Source organism: Scomber japonicus, chromosome 6 (assembly GCF_027409825.1).
Source record: "Scomber japonicus isolate fScoJap1 chromosome 6, fScoJap1.pri, whole genome shotgun sequence".
In the NCBI taxonomy this organism is placed as follows: domain Eukaryota; kingdom Metazoa; phylum Chordata; class Actinopteri; order Scombriformes; family Scombridae; genus Scomber; species Scomber japonicus.
In genome coordinates, this window is record NC_070583.1 from 1,870,094 (window position 1) to 1,890,646 (window position 20,553).

Here is a 20,553-nt window from a genome sequence, read left to right on the forward strand (position 1 = left end):
ACCTGGACCAGAATCAGAAAACACTAAATTCGACAGGAGCCACGGTACTGAGCAACAATAATGAGGCAGACACAAGTATAACAGTTGAGTAGCCACTCATATATTGTTTACAGTGGACCAAATGGTTTGTACAGAATGCCAAATTGTAACCCAACCAGTTGAAAAATAAAAAAGTAGTGTGCACACTATAAACAAAAAGAAGTGTCCGTTGGGGCCCTTAAATAAAAAAAGAATTGTTGCAGGTTTTATTGTTGTGGAGTTTTTACAAGTTCACCTGATTCCAAGGGGTCCTTGTAGTGTAATGTAAGTGTATCATGTGTGAATGAGTGTGTGCGTGGATATCTCCTGGTGCTGATCTTTCTTCAGGGTAGTTGGCTCGCCATCTGTTACAGAAGGAAGTTGTAGTGAACCTCCGACTTTTCAGTCCTCCTAAAAACCTGACCGTTGCTCTGTGTATCGCGGCGGAGCACGCCGATATTGGACCTCGCAGCAGCTCTCCGGATAAAAGGCAGTTAGCCGACGGAACTCTCCTTCATTCAGTCACTCGGCTCCGGACCTCCACTGGGTAAGTGCCGCCTCCGACTCTCTTTTTTTCCCTTTTTCACAGGTAAACTCCGGGTTTTTCTCCTGTCTTTTCTCTTTCTCGTAGCATGCAGCTGCCCTCGCTTCTCTGGCGGGAATCGGAAGGGACCGGAAGAGCAGCGCGGCCGCACTTCCTCTCAGAGCCGACAGGCTGAGCGTGGCCTGCGTAGCCTCTGATTGGCTGCTGAGAACTAGGTACCCCACGTGGGACCATGCGAGTTGAGCGGTGCATTCAAATGCAGTAGGAAAACTGAGACTTTGCCGATGCAAAATAAATAAAGATATAGAAAGTAAACAGTCTCTTTTCTTTTATTGTATTGAGTTAACTGTGCTTCTTTTACACCTGGTTACACAGAGCTGAGCTTTTTTTCCCACAGTTTTTGCATTTAGTTAATTATTTTGTTTTCAGTATTGTTTTTTTGCCAGGCCTGCACTGTAAATATTGCTAATTGGCACTGTTAAACAAATACACCAGTAGGCCTACTGCATACTGGATTTTTTGCCATAACTGCTCGGCCAACCTAACATTAGAGTTATAGGCACGCAATAATTATTAGAGCAATAAGCACAAATGAAGAGTGTAAGTGTTTTTAAAAACCAGGGACAATCAAAAGGCAGTAGTGCAAAGATATTTTGTTTTTATTTATTTAATTTCAATTAATCAATCATTCAATCTTTATTTAAATAGTGCCAAATCACAACAAGTAATCTCAAGGCACTTTTAGGTCTAGACTGTATTCTTTAATTTAATTTAAAGAGACCCAACATTCCCACATGAGCAGCACTTTGTGACAGCAGCAAGGAAAAACTCCCTTTAACAGGAAGGAACCTCAAGCAGAACCACAGAAATATAAATTTAATGAGTTTAATGGGTATTCATGTGGCACATCTTTGTAAAGCTAAGATTCGAGTGATTCAATTAATGATAAGCATTTTAAAATACAATCACAACAGCAGGTACAATCCACTGCTTCTGTAAGGAAACCAACCAGCAAACAAACAATTAGAAAATTCAGGCAACTCACCCATGTAGTCTCATCTGACAAAAATGCTTGTTACATTAGCTAAGATCCAGCCAATCCAGTATTACATAAATTGATATGCACAGGGGTGGATTGGCCATTGGGAGCACCAGGATTTTTCCAGGTGGGCCGATCAATAATGGGCCAATAGCTGCTCGTTTTTTATTTATTTAGTTTTTGCCATGGTAACTCTCCTGGCCCCGGGGCAGAGACATGCACTGGCCCGCAGAGCTCAAGAGAGAAACAACAAAACAACAACACACCAGCTGGAGCTGAAAAACGGAGAGAAAAGAAAAACTAATATTTGTGGCCAGTGTCAGAGCTAGCAGCAGTGGTTCCTCTCAGCAGCAGGTGAGTCAGAGTGAGGCTCCCGCTGCCATGGTGGTGTAGCAGCAGGTTGAGGAAGACTCTCCACCATGTGGAAATGGTGATACAGTCTTCAGCAGGTGTGAGCCTGCCAGCATGGTGTGGATAAACACTCATTAAATGTTCAGAACGGTTACTGAACTGTCTATGAACTTTACATGACATATACTGAAATAGCAAACTCTGCATAGTGTGGTGTGTTACAACTAGGCCTAAATCTAGTTATCTAAAGTATAGTAGTATAAACAATAACCATATTTATATACTATCCTGATTAATTGATTAGTTGCTTTTATTAACCACTATTTTCATCAAAGGATGCCACATAATTACAAATCTGCAAGTTTACAACTCACATGTTGCAATGTGATGTGGTTTGAGCATGTAGATCTGCTATTTTCACAATTTTTGATCATATCTACCTATAATGACTTCCCCCAAATCAGGTCACCCGAGTTAAAGTGTTTGAAGTGCCAACAACATACAACAACAACAACAACATAACACATATGTAGCCTATGATACTTTACATATTTTTTCATATATATATATATATATATATATATGCAAAATCCGTATTATATTAGCAATATGTGTGTGAAGTGTTAATGTACTGTACTCCGACTTGAGAGCAGCAGATCCATGGTAACCGGCAAACAAACCAAAAAAATTTAAACCCTGGGAAATTTTCGAGGCGTGTCATTGGACAATAACTGCAATGACGTCATACATGTCAGACCCCGAGCATATCTGCCCGCTTGGTTTGCTGGAACCGATAACTCAGACAAAGTTATCGATAAAAAAAAAATGTGCAAGAGGTAAGAGTGCCAACAATTTTTGTTTAATTTGTTGAAAAATGAAGTTGTACACAGAAAATTAGGTCCTCCCTCGGTGGGGATCGTCTAAAGTCGCAGACTGACAGACAGTACATCCAATCAGGACGAGGCATCATTGTCCAATACTTACCTACCTGTAGGTACCTACCATGTACCTACCTTTTCCGGTGTGAGTCTCTCTAATGCTGTTGTGTTTTGTGATTTGCTGTTGTGTTTTGTGATTTGCTGTTCTGTTTTCTGATTTGTTGTTGTGTTTTGCGATTTGCTGTTGTGATTTGTGATTTGCTGTTGTGTTTTCTGATTTGTTGTTGTGTTTTGCGATTTGCTGTTGTGATTTGCACTTCAGGGCCACCGTATCTTTGTTCTGCCCACAGCCTACAATAGTCAACAGGAGTCAGTTGAAAGAAAGTATCAGCCCATGCTATTTCATGTAAAGATCTGAGCCAATTGCCACCTATTTTGCTAATGACTGGCACTCTTAATAGCCAATGAAATTCTGGAAACAACAATATGTATGGTAGTTTTTTGTTATATACTGAATGTTTTGTATCATACTCAAGTAAGTGTTTTGAGCAGTGACATGTTAATAAAACGTTTTGTCAAAACACTATTTGAAATGACCTCATAGAAATGCTGGTCACATCATTTGTTTCTTTCTGTAGTATGGAGGGGAACTTTGAAACTGATGAAAGTACACACATAGAATTATCACATAGAACTGTACAAAAACAAATAGTCAGACTTTGGTTACTCTCCAGACTAACACGATTTTGTTACATTTTAGTCACATTGTCTGTGATTCACATTCTGAGCTTTAACAGTTTTTATATTTATGCAACCTTGGAAACCCACCACATACAGTCCTTCTCACTATTATATAACCCTAACCCTTCATTTTTTGCATAACCTGTACAATATCTTCAGAAAGAAATGTACCAAATGTATATCATCAGGATCCTTTAATTGGAGGTCCAAAGTAATTTAACAAAGAAAATTGTATTTTTTTAACTTACATATTGTAATTTCAAAGAAGAAACAGAAAAAACAGCACGTGCAGCAGTAATAGCACCCCTCTTTAATATATGGTTGCACACCCTTTGGCAGTGATGACAGCCTCCAAACGTTTCTTGTAGCCATCTAAAAGCTTCTTGCACTTCTCAGCTGGTATTTTCTCCCACTCTTTCTTTGCAAATTGTTCAAGCTCTTGAACGTTTTTAAGTTTCTTTTCCCCAATGGCAGATTTCAGCTCATACCAAAGATTTTCTATCAGATTGAGATCAGGACTCATTGCTGGCCATTTTAAAACTGTCAATTTTTTCCTTTTCAACCATTCCTGCGTGCTTTTGAATGTGTGCTTTGGGTCTTTGTCTTGCTGGAGGACCCATGATCTTCGACTCAAACCAAGCTTTCTTACACTGGGTAGGACATTTTGCTCTAAAATCTCTTGATAATTCTCTGATTTCATGATTCTTGTGATACGGTCAAGGCCTCCAGTACCAAATGCAGCAAAGCAGCCCCACAGCATTATGGATCCTCCACCATGCTTTACTATTGGTAGGGTGTTCCTTTCCTTGTAGGCTTCATTGCGCCGTCTGTAAACATACTGTTGGTGTGCATTACCAAAAAGCTCTATTTTTGTTTTGTCTGTCCACAGAACATTTTGCCAGAAGGATTGTGGTTTATCCAGGTACTCTTGCAAAGATTAGTTGTTCCTTTTTATGTCTTTTCTTCAGCAATGGTGTCTTCCTTGGCCTTCACCCATAAAGCCCTGTTTGGTTTAGTGTGCAGCATATGGTACTTGTTGAAACCATGACCCCGGACTGTTCCAGGTTGGCCTTCAGGTCTTTGGATGTTTGACGTGGTGTTTTTTCCACCATTCGCACCAACCTTCGAAGACTTCTCTCATCAATTGTTCTCTTCCCCCCACGTCCAGGGAGGTTCTTGACAGTTCCATGCTTGGCAAACCTCTTAAAAACATTATGCACTATTGAAACAGGGATACCAAGGTCTTTGGAGATGGCCTTATACCCTTTAGAGGTCATGTGTTTGCTAATAATCACACTTCTGATGTCCTCAGACAGCTCCTTTGTCTTCACCATTGTGACAAAGGAACAGGGGATAACAGATGGCTTTTAAAAACACAGACATCATCATTCATTGGCTAATTCATGTAACATGGGCACAGACAATTTATCACAGGTGATTGTCATTTGTGATTTACCACAGGTGAGTCATCGTGTGTTTCCATACTGATTTACAGCAAAGGGTGCCAATACCAGTGACACAGCAAGCTTTAAGTTTTCTTATTTTTTCCTCCCATTGTTTATTGTTTTAAATTGTTGTTTATCATTTTCTCTTTTGTATCAAAAACTAGTTCTCTATAGACAAAAAATGTTTCACTTGATTCATTTTTTTTCAGGAGAGATTCCACATTATGTACGTAAACTTCATGGGTGCAAATTTCATAAAGATCAGACAACGTTTTTGGTCACATGACCTGCTGTTAGGGGGCGTTATGGAGTCCCCTTGCCACACCCACGCCCAATGATGTTAAAATTGAAACAGTTTCACCAGGACATTTTACATACAGCCTGTATAAACATCCAACAATGTATGGAGGAGTTATAAGGAGTTGTTTGTTCATAGCAACAAACGACTGCCACGCCCACCTGGTATAATGTAGGTGAATGCATCATCAAGGTCTGAGGATGATACAGATCGAATCTGTAGGAGGAGTTCGTTAAAGTACGAGGCCTGGAAATGGCAAAAAAGGCAGAATAATCGCACCTGTGAATCAACATGGCCGACTTCCTGTTGGACTTAGGGTATGGGTCCAAGAGGATTTTTTGTGCGTCTGTTCATGATATATATGAATCCCAAATTTCGTGTAAGTGCATGTAGGAGACGGGGCTTCAACTTTTAATGTTCCAGGGAGCGCTGTAGAGTCATCTTGTCACTTGAAAGGTTGCGCTTATATCAAAAAACAATATTCGTGACGAATGTGTCCAATTTGGTGTGTGTTGGAGTTACTCAGTACGTACTAAGCGGGAAAAGGCATTAGGGGGCACTACTGAGCTGTTGGGGCAAACTTTGGGGCAAATGTGGCATCAAATGAAAGGTATCAAATGATTTGGAACCTACTTGGCCGGTTTCATGACTCTGTGAACATAGTAAAGTCCTCAAAACGGTGTCGGAAAAATTAAAATGGGTGCACGCCACACAGCGTAGTTGACTTCCTGTTGGGTAAAAAAAATCCAGAAAATCCTGTAAATTTCTCCATGTTCTGATGAGAGCTATGACATATTGAAATTTCATGCAGGTCGCCGAAGTTTTGTGGTCCATGACCCGACGTTTGGGGGCGCTATCAAGTCCCCTTACCACACTCACGTCCAATCACGTTAAATTATAAAATTGTTCACCAGATGTGACGTGTGTGCACAATTTCATGAGTTTTCAGGTATGTTCAGGCCACCAAAAAAGCGATTCACTTGGCAGAATAAGAACGTTTGCTATAATGAATATGTAATCTGGGGAGTTTCAACCCCAGTGTGCAAAATACAGAGAGGAGAAAATGCATTGTGATTTACCAAACCTGAAGGTAATTTAGTTATTCTTAGTAGATCACCTGCAAAACGCAAGCAAAGGAAATGCACAATCTATTGCACTGTGCACGCAATTAAGTACCCTTTATTTGGGATCTTAGTAAATCAGGCCCAAAGTGTGTTTTGAGATGTAAACCATGTTTCTAATTATGTAGCTGGTATGAAAATAGCCCAAATATTGTGGAAAAATTGTGGCAATTGGCCTTAGTGTAATGTGTCTATGTTATGTTTAGGGTGTTGAGTAAGGATGTTGTATGTAAATAAATGTGGAGGTGACAGACATAAATGTGCTGATTTATGAATTTATGATTGACAAAAAGTAAGGATGTTATTAAATGCGGGTGTACATGTTATTAACATTTGTAGTGTGTAGATGATGATCGCATTAGTGTGGTGGCTTTGGAGTGTGGTCCAAAAAACCTAATACTAATACAGTCAATATACTTGAACTAGAAACAGAACACTGAGGCACTTGTTCCTTATCAGGTATCCTTAATCAATGCAAGTTTTCTCCACTAGATGGTACACTAAGACCACAAATGATTGGAATATGTCGACGTAATACATACACCTCCTTTATTCTTTTTTTTTTTAATTTATTTTTTATTTGACATATGCAAACATACATACAGACACAAATTCAACAACATGGGAGATGTATCACATATATATATATTATTGTCTCTTCCATTCCCTATCCCTTCATCGTACAGATCGGTGTAATTATCAGTCATTGTTCTTGTACTTAATACGTCATACTTCCACAGTCCAGTCCACATCCGTATTCCGTTCTTTCGCTTTGATCCACCTTAGTATGAGTCCTTTATAATGAAGACATCAAATAAAATAGAAAATAAATTTAAAAAAAACACTTTCCATTGGTAGCACTTTACAAGTAGGCTAATACAAAAACAACGCCATAAAGTAAAAGTAAAGTAAGGAAAGAAAAAGGAAAGACAGTACATACCCTGCTATATTGATAAAATAAAAATAAATAAAATGAAAACTAAAATAAAATTAAAATAAAAATGGAGGTGACTAGAGTTCAGGCATTGCCTGCCTTATTAATAACCATCTCGAATCAAACAAATTTGTTTTAAGCTGTAGTCTTGCTGTGATCTTCTCCATAACAGACACATTTCTAACCCTGTTTTTCCATTCTGTTATGCTTGGAGGCTGTGGTTTCAACCAGGAGACAGTTATTGTTTTTTTTGCTATCAGTAGCAGGATTCTCAGTAGGTATTTTAAATTCTTGTCCGTCATATTATCGGGAATTATACCCAAAATGTAAAGTGCTGGTTCCAGAGGGAACTCAATACCCAAAATCAATTCAATCTCCTTCTGGATGTTCTTCCAGAAATCCTGTATTTTAGGGCAATCCCAGAATATATGGGTGGTGTCACCTACTGTTCCACACTCCCTCCAGCATAGATCCGTTGTATGGCTGTATTTTGATGTAATAAATGGGGTATAGAAGTAACGCATCTTCACTTTCCAATCAAATTCCCTCCATGTTGGGCTATTAGTTAGTTTGTGTCCCTCTTTAAATGTTTCTTCCCATTCTTCTTCTGTTATTATTATGTTTGCTTCCAGCTCCCATTTTTCTTTAACATCCAAGTTGTTATCCTCGTATTCATGTTGTAGTGCTTTATAGATTTTCGATATAACCCCTTTTTTTGACTTATCCTCTGAGAATGACCAGACTGTCTCCTCTAGTTTAGATGGTGTTTTACAAATGTTCTCCCATTCCTGATGTTTCTGTATATAGTCCCTTAGCTGTAAGAATTTGTAAAAGTCATGAGATGGTAAGTTAAATTCTCTTTGAAGTTGAGTAAATGATTTCATTGTTTGTCCCTGGAATATTTGGTCAACATATATTAGCCCTTTATCAGCCCATTTGATAAATCCTGAATCCATGACAGATGGTACAAAATCTGGGTTTTTTTGCTATTTTAGGAGCCCTGCTTACAGAGTTCGACAGTTTCAGGTTTTTTCGTACTGCTGACCAAGTTTTCATGGTTCCCTTGATCCATTCGTTGCCCATCCTGAGTCCCCTCCAAGCCCTTTCATTCAGAAATGGGAGCGATTCTAATGATACATTCTGACATGCATTTTGCTCCATCTCCACCCATATCGAATCTTTCTCTTTAGTGATCCACATGATTAAGGCTCTGAGTTGTGCTGCCCAATGATAATTTCTTAAGTTAGGTAAATTCAACCCTCCCTTCTCTTTTTTACCAAGAAGCATCTTGTATTTAATTCTCGCTTTTTTGTTTTGCCATAAAAATCGGGATATGATTTTGTCCAGTTTTTTTAGAAAAGCTCCAGAGACTACAATTCACTGCCGGGCTACAACCCCCGGGCCAGAGCCGGTTCAGACCTCCATGGGGCCCTAGGCAAAACTCTGCTAAGGGGCCCTCTTAACTGAACAGTCGCACCTGACACCCAGTGCTTCCACTCACCCCCCCTTTAAACATATTGCACTAGTGTCGCCACCTGTTAGTCTAATTTAAAATAAATACAGACCAAATCAGATCAAACTAAATGTGTAACAATTTACTCACCATTAAAAGTGTCTGCACTTTCTGGATGCAAAATCATCAATAATGTCATCATATGATATTTGCTTCCCCACATCATGGTTGATGCTCATGATGGCAAACCACTCAGACATTCCTGGGACATGGAAGATCCATACTGTACTGGACCTGTGCTGCTGCTTGTACTTGCTGAGGCGGCTGCATATGATTGCTCTGTGCTGGTTGAAGGTGGCTCATCTGTGCCTGTCTTATCTGGTTCTGTCCCTCCACTGGCTGACTGACTGGACTCTGTGTTGCTTGTTAGGAACTTAAGCATAGCACCTGTAAAATATAGATCAGGCTACTATTAATTCAGTTCCATCAAATTGACTGCACTTGTTTTACCTTCATATACTTAAAATGCAGGTGATTTAGATTATTATTTAACAAGTTTTATTTATTCACTAATATATCTGCATCTATATGTGCCTGTGGGCTATCCAAGCAAACAAAATTCAATCTTAGTAAATATTTATCCATTACTTTCCATTTTGTATAAGTGCAGTTGTAACTACACTCAGAGCGATTAATATAACACATTACAGAAGCTAGCAAGACGCACACGGAGACCGTCCGCTATTCACCCAGGGCTCACCGCCCTGTTATGTAGGTCAAACACGGACTAGCCCCGTCCCTCCCACTCTCCCACCCGGAGAGGAGAGTTACCTGACTGCTGTTCATTTTCATGCACTTTCTCTTTTCTCTTATCAGGGATAACTCCGCTTCATCTTGCTGATGCCGTTGATGCACATGCATGCACTGGCAATCTGACGTGCGCGAGCAGCGCGACGGACGGTCACTTCGTCAGGTTTTTTTTTTTTTTTTTTCCCACGGGGCCTCTATGAGTTTGCGGGGCCCTACGCAACGTGCGTAGTATGCGTATTGGGTGAACCGGTACTGCCCCGGGCAATGACAAAAAGTCACAATTTTTATAATTTTTAATTTCCAAGGGCTGTAGATGATACTGAATTTGAAGTCACTAAGGTCAAATATGAAGTTCGTTAAAGTATGCAAGCTGGAAATGGCCAAAATCGCAACTTTGAAACAAAATGTATAGGTCCCAGTACGTTTTTGGTGCGTCTGGTCATGATATATATGCATATTGAATTCCATACTTCTACATCATTCTGGAGCGTTTTTAAGTGTGCCTAGGTGGTGCTGTCGAGCCATTTTGCCCCACCTTTTTGCAAGATCAAATTTTTCACCGGACCTGACGCACGTGCATAGTTTCACGCGTTTTCTGGGAAACATTTGTTTCAAAGTAGGACGACTAAAGACTGCTTCAAATAAAACATATTTAAAAACAGTGTCACAATATTATTGAATCATTTGATACACAAAGACATAATTTGATAATAATCAGGAGCATTGTTTTATTTATGACAAAATTGCACGCATTGTTGGAATTTCATTCTAGTAGCAGAATTGGATGTGGGCAGCTGCCCAGGGCGGCATAGTGGGAGGGACACGGAGCAACACACACACCAAAAGAAAAAACAAGATCAGTTTACATGCTTACATGCATGCCATGTCTTCTTTTTATAATGTCACAGAGATTGAAAGTAAAGGAACCTGTTTTGACAATGTAAGGAGTAGAAAGTACATAAGTTTGTGTTCAAATATAGGCGTCAGAAAAATAAATACTTCAATAAAGTACAGAAACCTGGAAAATCTACTTAAGTACAATAACAAAGTACAAATAATTTGTGACTTCCCATCTCTGGAAAACAATTCTTTAACTGCAAATCAATTAATTCATTAAATATTAACCAGTGGACCTTCTCCTTTCAGTATACATATCTATAGGAAAAACATCACTGCTTACAATGATAGCAACATCATTTGACTGGTTGATGTCATTGTGTTCCCAGTGTAGGGTGAGAAATCTATCCATACACACATACATACATACATACATACAAACATACATACTGTACATGTATCCATACATATATCCATCCATCCAAGAAATCAAACAACATGCTTTGCCTTTTGGACCCAAATTATTCAAACTCTTTGACAGAGAAGACACAAAAGCAACTTGTAGTAATACTAGTAATGTTGCCACAGCCTCCTTCTGCCATCTGTTGGACCAGTATTTGAACTCAGCCCTCTGCCCACGATGATTCAGTAAAGAGCTCCTCAATGCTTTTGACATCATAGATGCCCAGCAGAATCTCAATGATTCACAGCGGCATGCTGGAATCAGACTGACATGCAGACAGGTATGATATAGAGATTTCAGCCACTGATTTATCAGTCTTTCAAACTGTATATACAAGAGATGAGAAGAAAACAATTACCCAGAATGAACCAAAGACAAAATAATGTTTGCTGAATAGGAATTAAACTCTAATAATTTATAAAACCCATGATGTCTTCTTTTTTCTGCTCTCTACTTTGTTAATTTTGATATTCTTTAGTCCTGTGGATACTTATCCATTGTACACATAAGCACATGCTAGTCTGTAGTTTGTTTTAAAGCGCCCTTGTTTTTTCGATCTTTTAGCAACCTACCACTTAACATCTGTTGCTTTTGCTCTACAGGTAGTCTTGGTTATGGTTAGCCATGGCTTCTCTCTCTCCTCACTCTCCTGCTCTGTCTTGCTCAGTGTGTCACATGTTTAGCTACTTCCCTGCCTCCTTTGACGGTACTGATACCTCTACTAAATGTAGTTTGTTTGTAGCCTTGGAGGCGAGGCTTAGTGACTTGGAAGCATGGCTCCGCACCACGGAAAACCAGTCAGCTCCAGTAATTAGCCAGCCCCCTGTAGCCGGTACAAGTCCACCCACAGCTAGCACTAATCCCTCGGTGGTTCCCGAGCAGCCGGGAAATCAGGATGGCTGGTTGACTGCTAGAAGGAAGCATAGCCTTAAACAGAAGCCCACGGTTCACCACCAACCTCTTCATGTTTCTCATAGATTGTCCCCACTCAGCTATATACCTGCTGAGAATCAGACTCTGATTATTGGCAGCTCCATAGTCAGAAACATGAAATTAGCGACACCAGGGACCATAGTTAAATGTATTCCTGGGGCCAGAGCGGGCGACATTGAGTCAAACTTAAAACTGCTGGATAAGGATAAATGTAGATACAGTAAGATTATTATACATGTTGGTGGAAATGACACCCGACTACGCCAATCGAAGGTCACAAAAATTAATGTTGAGTCGGTATGTACATTCGCTAAAACAACGTTGGACTACGTAGTTTTCTTTGGGCCCCTGCCTAATTTGATTAGTGATGACATGTATAGCTGCATGTCATTCAACCGCTGGTTGTCAAGGTGGTGTCCAGATAATAATGTGGGCTTCATTGAAAATTGGCAATTGACTTTCTGGGAAAGACCTGGTCTGATTAGGAGAGACGGCATACATCCCACTTTCGATGGAGCTGCTCTAATATCTAGAAATATGGCCAAATTTATTGACCCAAACCCATGACAACCCAGAGTCCAGACTAGGAGACAGAGCTGCAGTCTTACACGCTTCTCTGCGCTTCCATTAGAGCAGTTACCCACCCAATTACATATAGTGTGTCTTACATATTTACATATGTGTCTGTCCCCTGACCACCCAAACCAGTTAATTCAGCTTCAAATAGAGGAGCTATTCACAAAAATCTGATTAAAATTAATACCACTTCAGTAATGGATAAAAATAAGAGAGTTAAATGTGGCCTCTTAAACACTAAAGGTGTATTAATCAATGACATTATATCAGATCATCATATTGACTTATTCTGTCTCACTGAAACTTGGCTGCACCAGGAAGAATACACCAGCCTAAATTAATCCACGCCTCCCAGTCATATTAATACTCACATTACTCAAGATACCGGCCGAGGAGGTGGAGTTGCAGCCATTTTTAACTCAGACTTAATAATCAACCCCAGACCTAAACTTAGTTATAAATCATTTGAAATTCTTGTTCTCAGTCTTTCTCATCCAGCCTGGAAAACTTTACAGCCAGTTTTATTTGTTGTAATATACCGTCCTCCTGGCCCATATGTCATATATGTCATATGTATAGTTTTTATCAAATTTAGTCCTTAGTACTGATAAAGTAATCATAGTAGGTGACTTTAACAATCATGTGGATGTTGATAATGACAGCCTTAACACTGCATTTATTGCATTATTGGATTCAATTGGCTTCTCTCAAAATGTGAATGAACCCACTCACTGTTATAACCACACCCCCTACCTTGTTCTGACATATGGTATTGAAGGTGAACATTTAATAGTTTTCCCTCATAATCCTTCTTTATCAGACCATTATTTAATAACGTTTGAATTCCTATTACTCGACAATATGCCGTTAGACAAACATGTTCTTACTAGATGTCTGTCTGATGCTGTTGTCACTAAATTTAAAGAAATAATTCCATCAGTACTGACACATACTTTTAAAATTAAAAAGAATATGGCGTTCCACTAAATCAGAAGAATCTCACTTAGCCTAGCAAAACAGTCTTAAAGCATATAAGAAGGCCCTCCGTAATGCCAGGGTCGCCTATTACTCATCACTAATAGAGGAGAATAAAAATAGTCCAGTACTTTGGCTAAACTGACAAAGAGCCACAATACTACTGATCCATGTATTCCTTTAACTCTCAGTAGTGATGACTGCATGAGTTTCTTTAATGATAAAATTTTACTATTAGGGACAAAATCAATCACTTCCTGCCCTCAACAAGCACTGATTTATCCTCTAACACCTAGAAATCGCTGTTAAACCCAATACTTATTTAGACTGTTTCTCACCAGTCGACCTTATAGAATTAACTTCAATGATTACTTCTTCCAAACCATCAACCTGTCTCTTAGACTTGATACCAACTAGGCTGCTCAAGGAAGTATTTCCCTAAGTTAGCACTTCCTTGTTAGATATGATTAATCTGTCTTTGGTGACAGGTTATGTACCACAGTCCTTTAAGGTAGCTGTAATTAAACCACTTCTTAAAAAGCCTACTCTTGATTCAGAGGTTCTAGCCAACTATAGGCCGATATCTAACCTCCTCTTTCTCTCCAAGATCCTTGAGAAAGCAGTTGCTAATCAGCTGTGTAACTTTCTACATAGTAACAGTTTATTTGAGGATTTTCAGTCTGGATTTAGAGCTCATCATAGCACAGAGACCGCACTAGTAAAAAGTTACTTTTAACTTCATCAGACAATGGACTTCTCTCTGTCCTCGTCCTGTTAGATCTTAGTGCTGCCTTTGACACTATTGATCATCAAATCCTGTTGCAGAGACTTGAACATTTAATTGGCATTAAAGGAACAGCATTAAAATGGTTTAAATCATATTCATCTGATAGAGAAAAAAAAGTAAGTTAATAAAAAGTAAAAGTTAGACACGGTGCTCCTCAAGCTTCAGTGCTTGGACCAATACTATTCTCCTTATATATGCTTCCTTTAGGAAACATTATTCGGAAACACTCAATAAATGTTCATTGTTATACAGATCATACCCAATTATATCTATCAATAAAGCCAAATGAAATTAACCAATTAACACTACTACAAACATGCATTAAGGACATAAAGGCCTGGATGACCTGCAACTTCCTGTTATTAAACACAGAAAAAACTAAAGTTATTGTGCTTGGCCCTAAACACCTTAGAAACTCACTATCAAATGACATAACTACTCTGGATGGCATTACTTTGGCCTCCAGCACCACTGTAAGGAACCTAGGAGTTATATTTGATCAGGATTTGTCCTTTAATTCCCATATAAAACAAATTTCAAGGACTGCCTTCTTTCTGCGTAATATTGCACAAATTAGACATATCCTGTCTCAAAATGATGCTGAAAAACTAGTCCATGAATTTATTACTTCTAGGCTGGACTACTGTAATTCATTATTATCAGGCTGTCCTAACAAGTCTCTAAAGACTCTCCAGCTGGTCCAGAATGCAGCTGCTCGTGTTCTGACAAAAACTAGAAAGAGAGATCATATTACTCCCATTTTGGCTTCACTGCATTGGCTTCCCGTAAATTCAGAATAGAATTCAAAATCCTCCTCCTCACCTTCAAAGCTCTTAATGGTCAGGCTCCATCATATCTTAAAGAGGTCATAGTACCTTATGTACCTACTAGAACACTGCCCTCCCAGCATGTAGGCTTACTTGTGGTTCCTAGTATCTCTAAAAGTAGAATGGGAGGCAGAGCCTTCAGCTATCAGGCTCCTCTCCTGTGGAACCATCTTCCAGATTTGGTCCGGGGGGCAGACACCCTCCCAGGCCTGGACTGGGACAAAAATCCGGCCCTGGACTTTTTGGTCCAGACCAGCCCACTACAATCCGTGCGCAGATACTGTGCCAACTTGTGTTGATGTACATTTAAATACACACGCCCTTAATAACAGTAGTATAATGAACAATATCCCTTATATTCTGGAGACTTGAATAGGCTGGAATTAGTTTTAACTGTATAATGTGAAACTGTTGAACAAGCAATAAACCATAAACACTGACTGTATCAAGTATCATAGGCTACATATGTGTTATGTTGTTAGATCAATGTCCATCATGAACAAATTGGACTGTGGGCACAAAGAAAGGTACATGTTGACACTTAAAACACTTTAACTCTGGTGACCTGATTTCGGAGAAGTCATTATAGGTAGAAATGATCAAAAATTGAAATTGTGAAAATAGCAGATCTACATGCTCAAACCACATCACATTGCAACATGTGAGTTGTAAGCTTGCAGATTTGTAAATATGTGGCATCCTTTGATGAAAATAGTGGTTAATAAAAGCAACTAATCAATTAATCAGGATAGTATATGAATATGATAGTTTTCCAATACTTTAGATAACTAGATTTAGGCCTAGTTGTAACACACCACACTATGCAGAGTTTGTTATTTATTATGTTAAGTAAAGTTCATAGACAGTTAAGTAACTGTTCTGAACATGTAATGAGTGTTTATCCACACCATGCTGGCAGGCTCACACCTGCTTAAGACTGTATCATCACTTCCACATGGTGGAGAGTCTTCCTCAACCTGCTGCTGCACCACCATGACAGCAGGAGCCTCACTCTGACATACCTGCTGCAGAACATGTGTGGGTGGGACTCCTGGGTCTTTGTAGCCTATCATAGGGCCATTGGGCCAGGTATTCTTTAAACAGACAAGCCAATGGGCCTCTGCTGTGTCTGCAGGCTGCGGCGGAGCTCTGTGGGCCGGTGCATGTCTCTGCCCCTGGGCTGGGAGAGTTACCATGGCAAGGTGCTTCTCTCTCCTATCCTTCCTCTCTCTCCTCTCAACCCCAACCGGTTGAGTTTTTTCTTGCCACTGTTGCCAAGTGCTTGCACATGTGGGAATGTTGGGTCTCTTTAAAATTAAACTAAAAGTCTGCACTTCAATCACATCTTGATTGTTTAATTTCAAATCCATTGTGGTGGTGTACAGAGCCAAAATTACAAAAACTGTGTCACTGTCCAAATATTTATGGACCTAACTGTATATGCATTTACAATATTCTGTCCATCAGACCTATGACAAAGACTTAAAAATCACAAACAGCTTGTCAAGATCAATTTTACCGCACTTCTCGATGATGCAATCTGAAAAGGCATGATTCTGAAAATTAGTGCTCCCCTTTGGATTATTCACACTTAATCTAAGAGTTTGTCAAGATTCAATTACAATTATTAGGACATGAGTGACTGAAGTCAGTGGAAAATGGTTTTATCTTTCTGAGGTGGCCATTTCTAACTTACAGTATATAAATAAATACATTTCATGTTTCATGTTTTAAGAGGCATCCAAATTCACTGGAGAACATTTAACATGACTGCATTGTTTTTAACCTGGTCTCAAAACTAATGACAAAGGCTAGATGTGCAAAATGAGCAGCTGCTCTCTCCACCTCCACAATTTCTTAGTGCTCAGTTTGTAGACTGTTGCAACCTTTTTAGTTACTACAGGCACTAAAATTGTTCAGTGGGAAAATTGAAAATTAACACAAAAGCAAAATAAAGAAGATATTCTTATATCATATTGAGCAGTGGGAGCAACTAAAATAATTATAAGGTCACAGTGAAAGTTCCCAGGCTCCATAACCCACACAAAAGATATGGATTCAGTGTAACATTTCAGAAAAGATCATTAATGGGGTTCCATAAAATCTAGAAGCATGTTTATGGATAAGTATGTTTCTGCCTTCAGTATCAGCAAGGAATCAGAAGTAAATGCATAATTCATGTACAACAAATGAGAAAACATTATGACAGTCCCAAAACACAGCAACAAGTCATCTAGCACAGCTTTGTGCAAACTTAAAAAGTATCATATCCCCGTGGCAAACACCTGAATCCACAAGGATCAGATGGTTTCTGAAGCCTGTTTACTGGCCCCTTTAAACTCAGCTTTAAGGTGAGTACAGAGAAACCTCCACCATCAGCAAATGAATGTCAAAGCAAAATCTGTACATCCATCATTCTGCACAGAGAAGCTCAAATATCCAAGTAAAGGAAAAAGAAGAAAAACACATTTTGAGTAAAGGGGGACTTCAAGTTAATTTTGTTCAATTTTGCTTTGTCTTTGAAATGTAATTGACATTCCAGGTTTCTATTAAATTTATGGTTGTCCATGCATTATTTCCTGTAAGTACAAAACAGTAAAGAATATACAGTTCTCATAAATACTAACTGCAGAACGAGTATCTAAAAAATTGTATATAGCACCTACTACATATTATGGAATTTGGATACAAAGAATACAGCTTGCAATATAGGAAGTTGACTTTCTGTAGCGGAAAGTGTATGCGTTAATGAATAGGGTATGTTTTGTCTCAGCCTGTTTTCACGAATACAAGAAAAATGTCACCATTATAGCCAAGACTTCTTTGTCCGTCCTAGCCTGGCCATGTTGGCCAGCTTGACCTTCACTTTGTCTCTGCTCTCTGGACTTCTCTTGGAGGTACATTCCACAGTTGAGTCTGTCTCAAAGGAAATAGCCGGGGCATGTGTAAGCAGACCTTCTGTCCTCTCCTGAGTCATGGCTGTGGGAGTCTGCAGAACCAGCTGGCCCCTCAGAGAATGCCTGAGTTGCAATAAAAGGGGGTTGTGTTTTGAGTACAGTTTGACAGTGCCCCTCTCCTGGCTGCAGCAGGTAGAGCAGGCTGAGCAGAGGACACGGAAAATGTAGACCCAGCCCAGGTAGTGAAGCTCTGCAATATTGAGCACAAAGCAGCCTAGGCTGATGCTGAACATGAAATTCAGGAAGATGGTCTTCTCAGTGGCACGTGAAACAAAGCAGTCTGTGCGAGTAGGGCAAGGATAGGTCTCACAGCGATATAGGTGAGGGACCTCGAACCCGAACAAGAAGTATTGGCCGACCAGGAAAGTGATCTCCATGACAGATCGTAGTAACACATGAAGGATGTAGATAAGCAGAACCTGGTTAGACTGCTGGGTGGGGTCCTCACCTAGTTTGCCATAATCCTCCTCCAGAAAGCTTTGTTCTGTTTCTTCCCTCTCCTTCACATCCCATACCTCCCTGTAATGAGGACAGTAGGTGGGCATGCCTACCCTCAGGGCCTCCATGCCATCCTTTGTCATCTGCCTACAGCTCTGTTTGGGAGGCCTCTGGGCCATTACCTGTGCACTGTGACCATCCAACTTCTCATTTTTAGCAATCTTATGCAGAACAAAAACTATATAAAAAATGGATGGGGTGGAGACGAGCACAATTTGGAAAACCCAGAACCGCAGATGTGAAACAGGAGCGAAGGTGTCATAACACACGTTGTTGCATCCAGGCTGCTGGGTGTTACAGATGAACTTAGACTGCTCATCAATGTAGACGGCGTCACCCACCAAGGCTACCAGCAGAATACGAAAAAGGAGCAGCATGGTGAGCCAGATCTTGCCTATCACTGTAGAATGGTTCTGTACCTCAGACAGAAAGCGACCAAGTATGGACCAGTCGCCCATGGTTTAACCTTATAGAAAGTAAGAGATCATCATGATTAGTATTATTAACAAATCTATGGCCCAAAACGTGTTAAACAATACGTGGCAAAAATAATGCCCCACATGCGACTTAAACCAAGCCTGATGATGTCCATCATTTACTTTGTATTTCATAGCTAACCTGAATATAAGAGAAATCTAGTTTGTTATTTTACTTCATCATTTTAAAGTTGGCTGTGACAAAGTGGGTGAAACCCATCATTTGCCACCTTTTTCTTTCACCATCAACACCAGTTAATTTATAAATGTGACTATGCTTATTTGTTTCAACTATTAGTTTACCATTAATCATATGCAGATACATACTATCCCAGGTTTGTTTGTTTTGCATTATATTTTGTTACAATTTACATTCAGCAAACTTTTGGTCAAAGTAAAACAGTAACATAAACTTAGTTTATTTTTGATTGTTTGTGTCTTTTCATTTTTGGACACACGTTTTTGTTGTGAATAAATCAGTTTTTACTCATTCAAACAACAGCCTGAGTCTGCCTGCCTACCACCTTCCTTGTCACTTAAGCTATGCTACATCACACTGGCTATTTTCTATATTTCTTATTGTCAACAAATCTTATGTTTGGAGCCAAACCAACAATTCATTCAACAAGTGTTGTGTGTGTAATCCAAGTCTAATATATTTCATTCCTCTGTGCCATAGACCAATACTGTCCAGCACAACCTCTTGACTTTGAACAGTTATTTTTAGAAATAACACAGTGTCAAGAGGTTGCACAACAAGCTGGCAAAGCTCTGTGAACGGATCCATGTCCACGTAGTAACCTCTTTCCCTATATGTTACTGTCTTATAGCTGCTGCGCTAGTTCCACTATTAATCACATTATGAAGTATGCGATACAACGGTAGTGGGCCTCATCTGGTACGACAATGACCTGGCCTACAGAGGAGGTGAACCAACTGGTAGACTGGTGCAACACAAACAACCTGGCCCTGAATGTTGAAAAAACGCAGGAGATCATTGTCAACTTTGAGAGGAATTGGCACAGTGACACAGAGTTGGGCCTCCTCATCAACAACAGTGAAGTGGAGGTAGTCTACAGCACCATGTTCCTGGGGGTGCAGATAACAGACACTATGTCCTGGCCTCTTCAATACATTTTTGTTTTCTTATACATAGTTTTTTTATTTTTATATTTTGCACTATTTTTGAGCCATTGCAACGGAATCTCACTCACTGTATAGTATATAATCTGAATGACAAATCAAATCCATCTATCTATCTATCTATCTATCTATCTATCTATCTATGGAGCCATTTGTGAACAAACTATAGTAACCACTGTCTCCGAGAATGAAGGAACATGTCACACAGTGCAATGATGTGACTCACTGATATGGTCTTAATAGTTTTTGGACAACAGTGTCTATGGAACAGAGGAAGAAGTGTTTTCAGATTTCGGATACACACACAGTACTTTTAAGTAGATCAGTGTATTGTTGGTTTGGCCCTGTGGATGAGATTTTTTGACAATGAGAAAAATATAGAAAATCCTATATATAACCATGACTACGGCAGCGTATTTCTGCCACGCCAGGAAAAAAAAACGGATCAG

General features: G+C 39.5%; 1 protein-coding gene across 1 annotated transcript; it reads right to left on the reverse strand.

The window, feature by feature from the left end:
- Positions 1-17,836: 17,836 nt before the first annotated feature.
- LOC128360581 (gap junction delta-2 protein-like) lies at positions 17,837-18,943 on the reverse strand. The gene has a single exon (XM_053321034.1). The coding sequence runs from the start codon at positions 18,941-18,943 to the stop codon at positions 17,837-17,839; it is 1,107 nt and encodes a 368-aa protein (XP_053177009.1).
- Between the last annotated feature and the right edge of the window lie 1,610 nt (positions 18,944-20,553).

Excerpts from the sequence above, each read along its gene's own strand:
- LOC128360581 (XM_053321034.1), bottom strand. The coding sequence starts at position 18,943 with ATGGGCGACTGGTCCATACTTGGTCGCTTTCTGTCTGAGGTACAGAAC.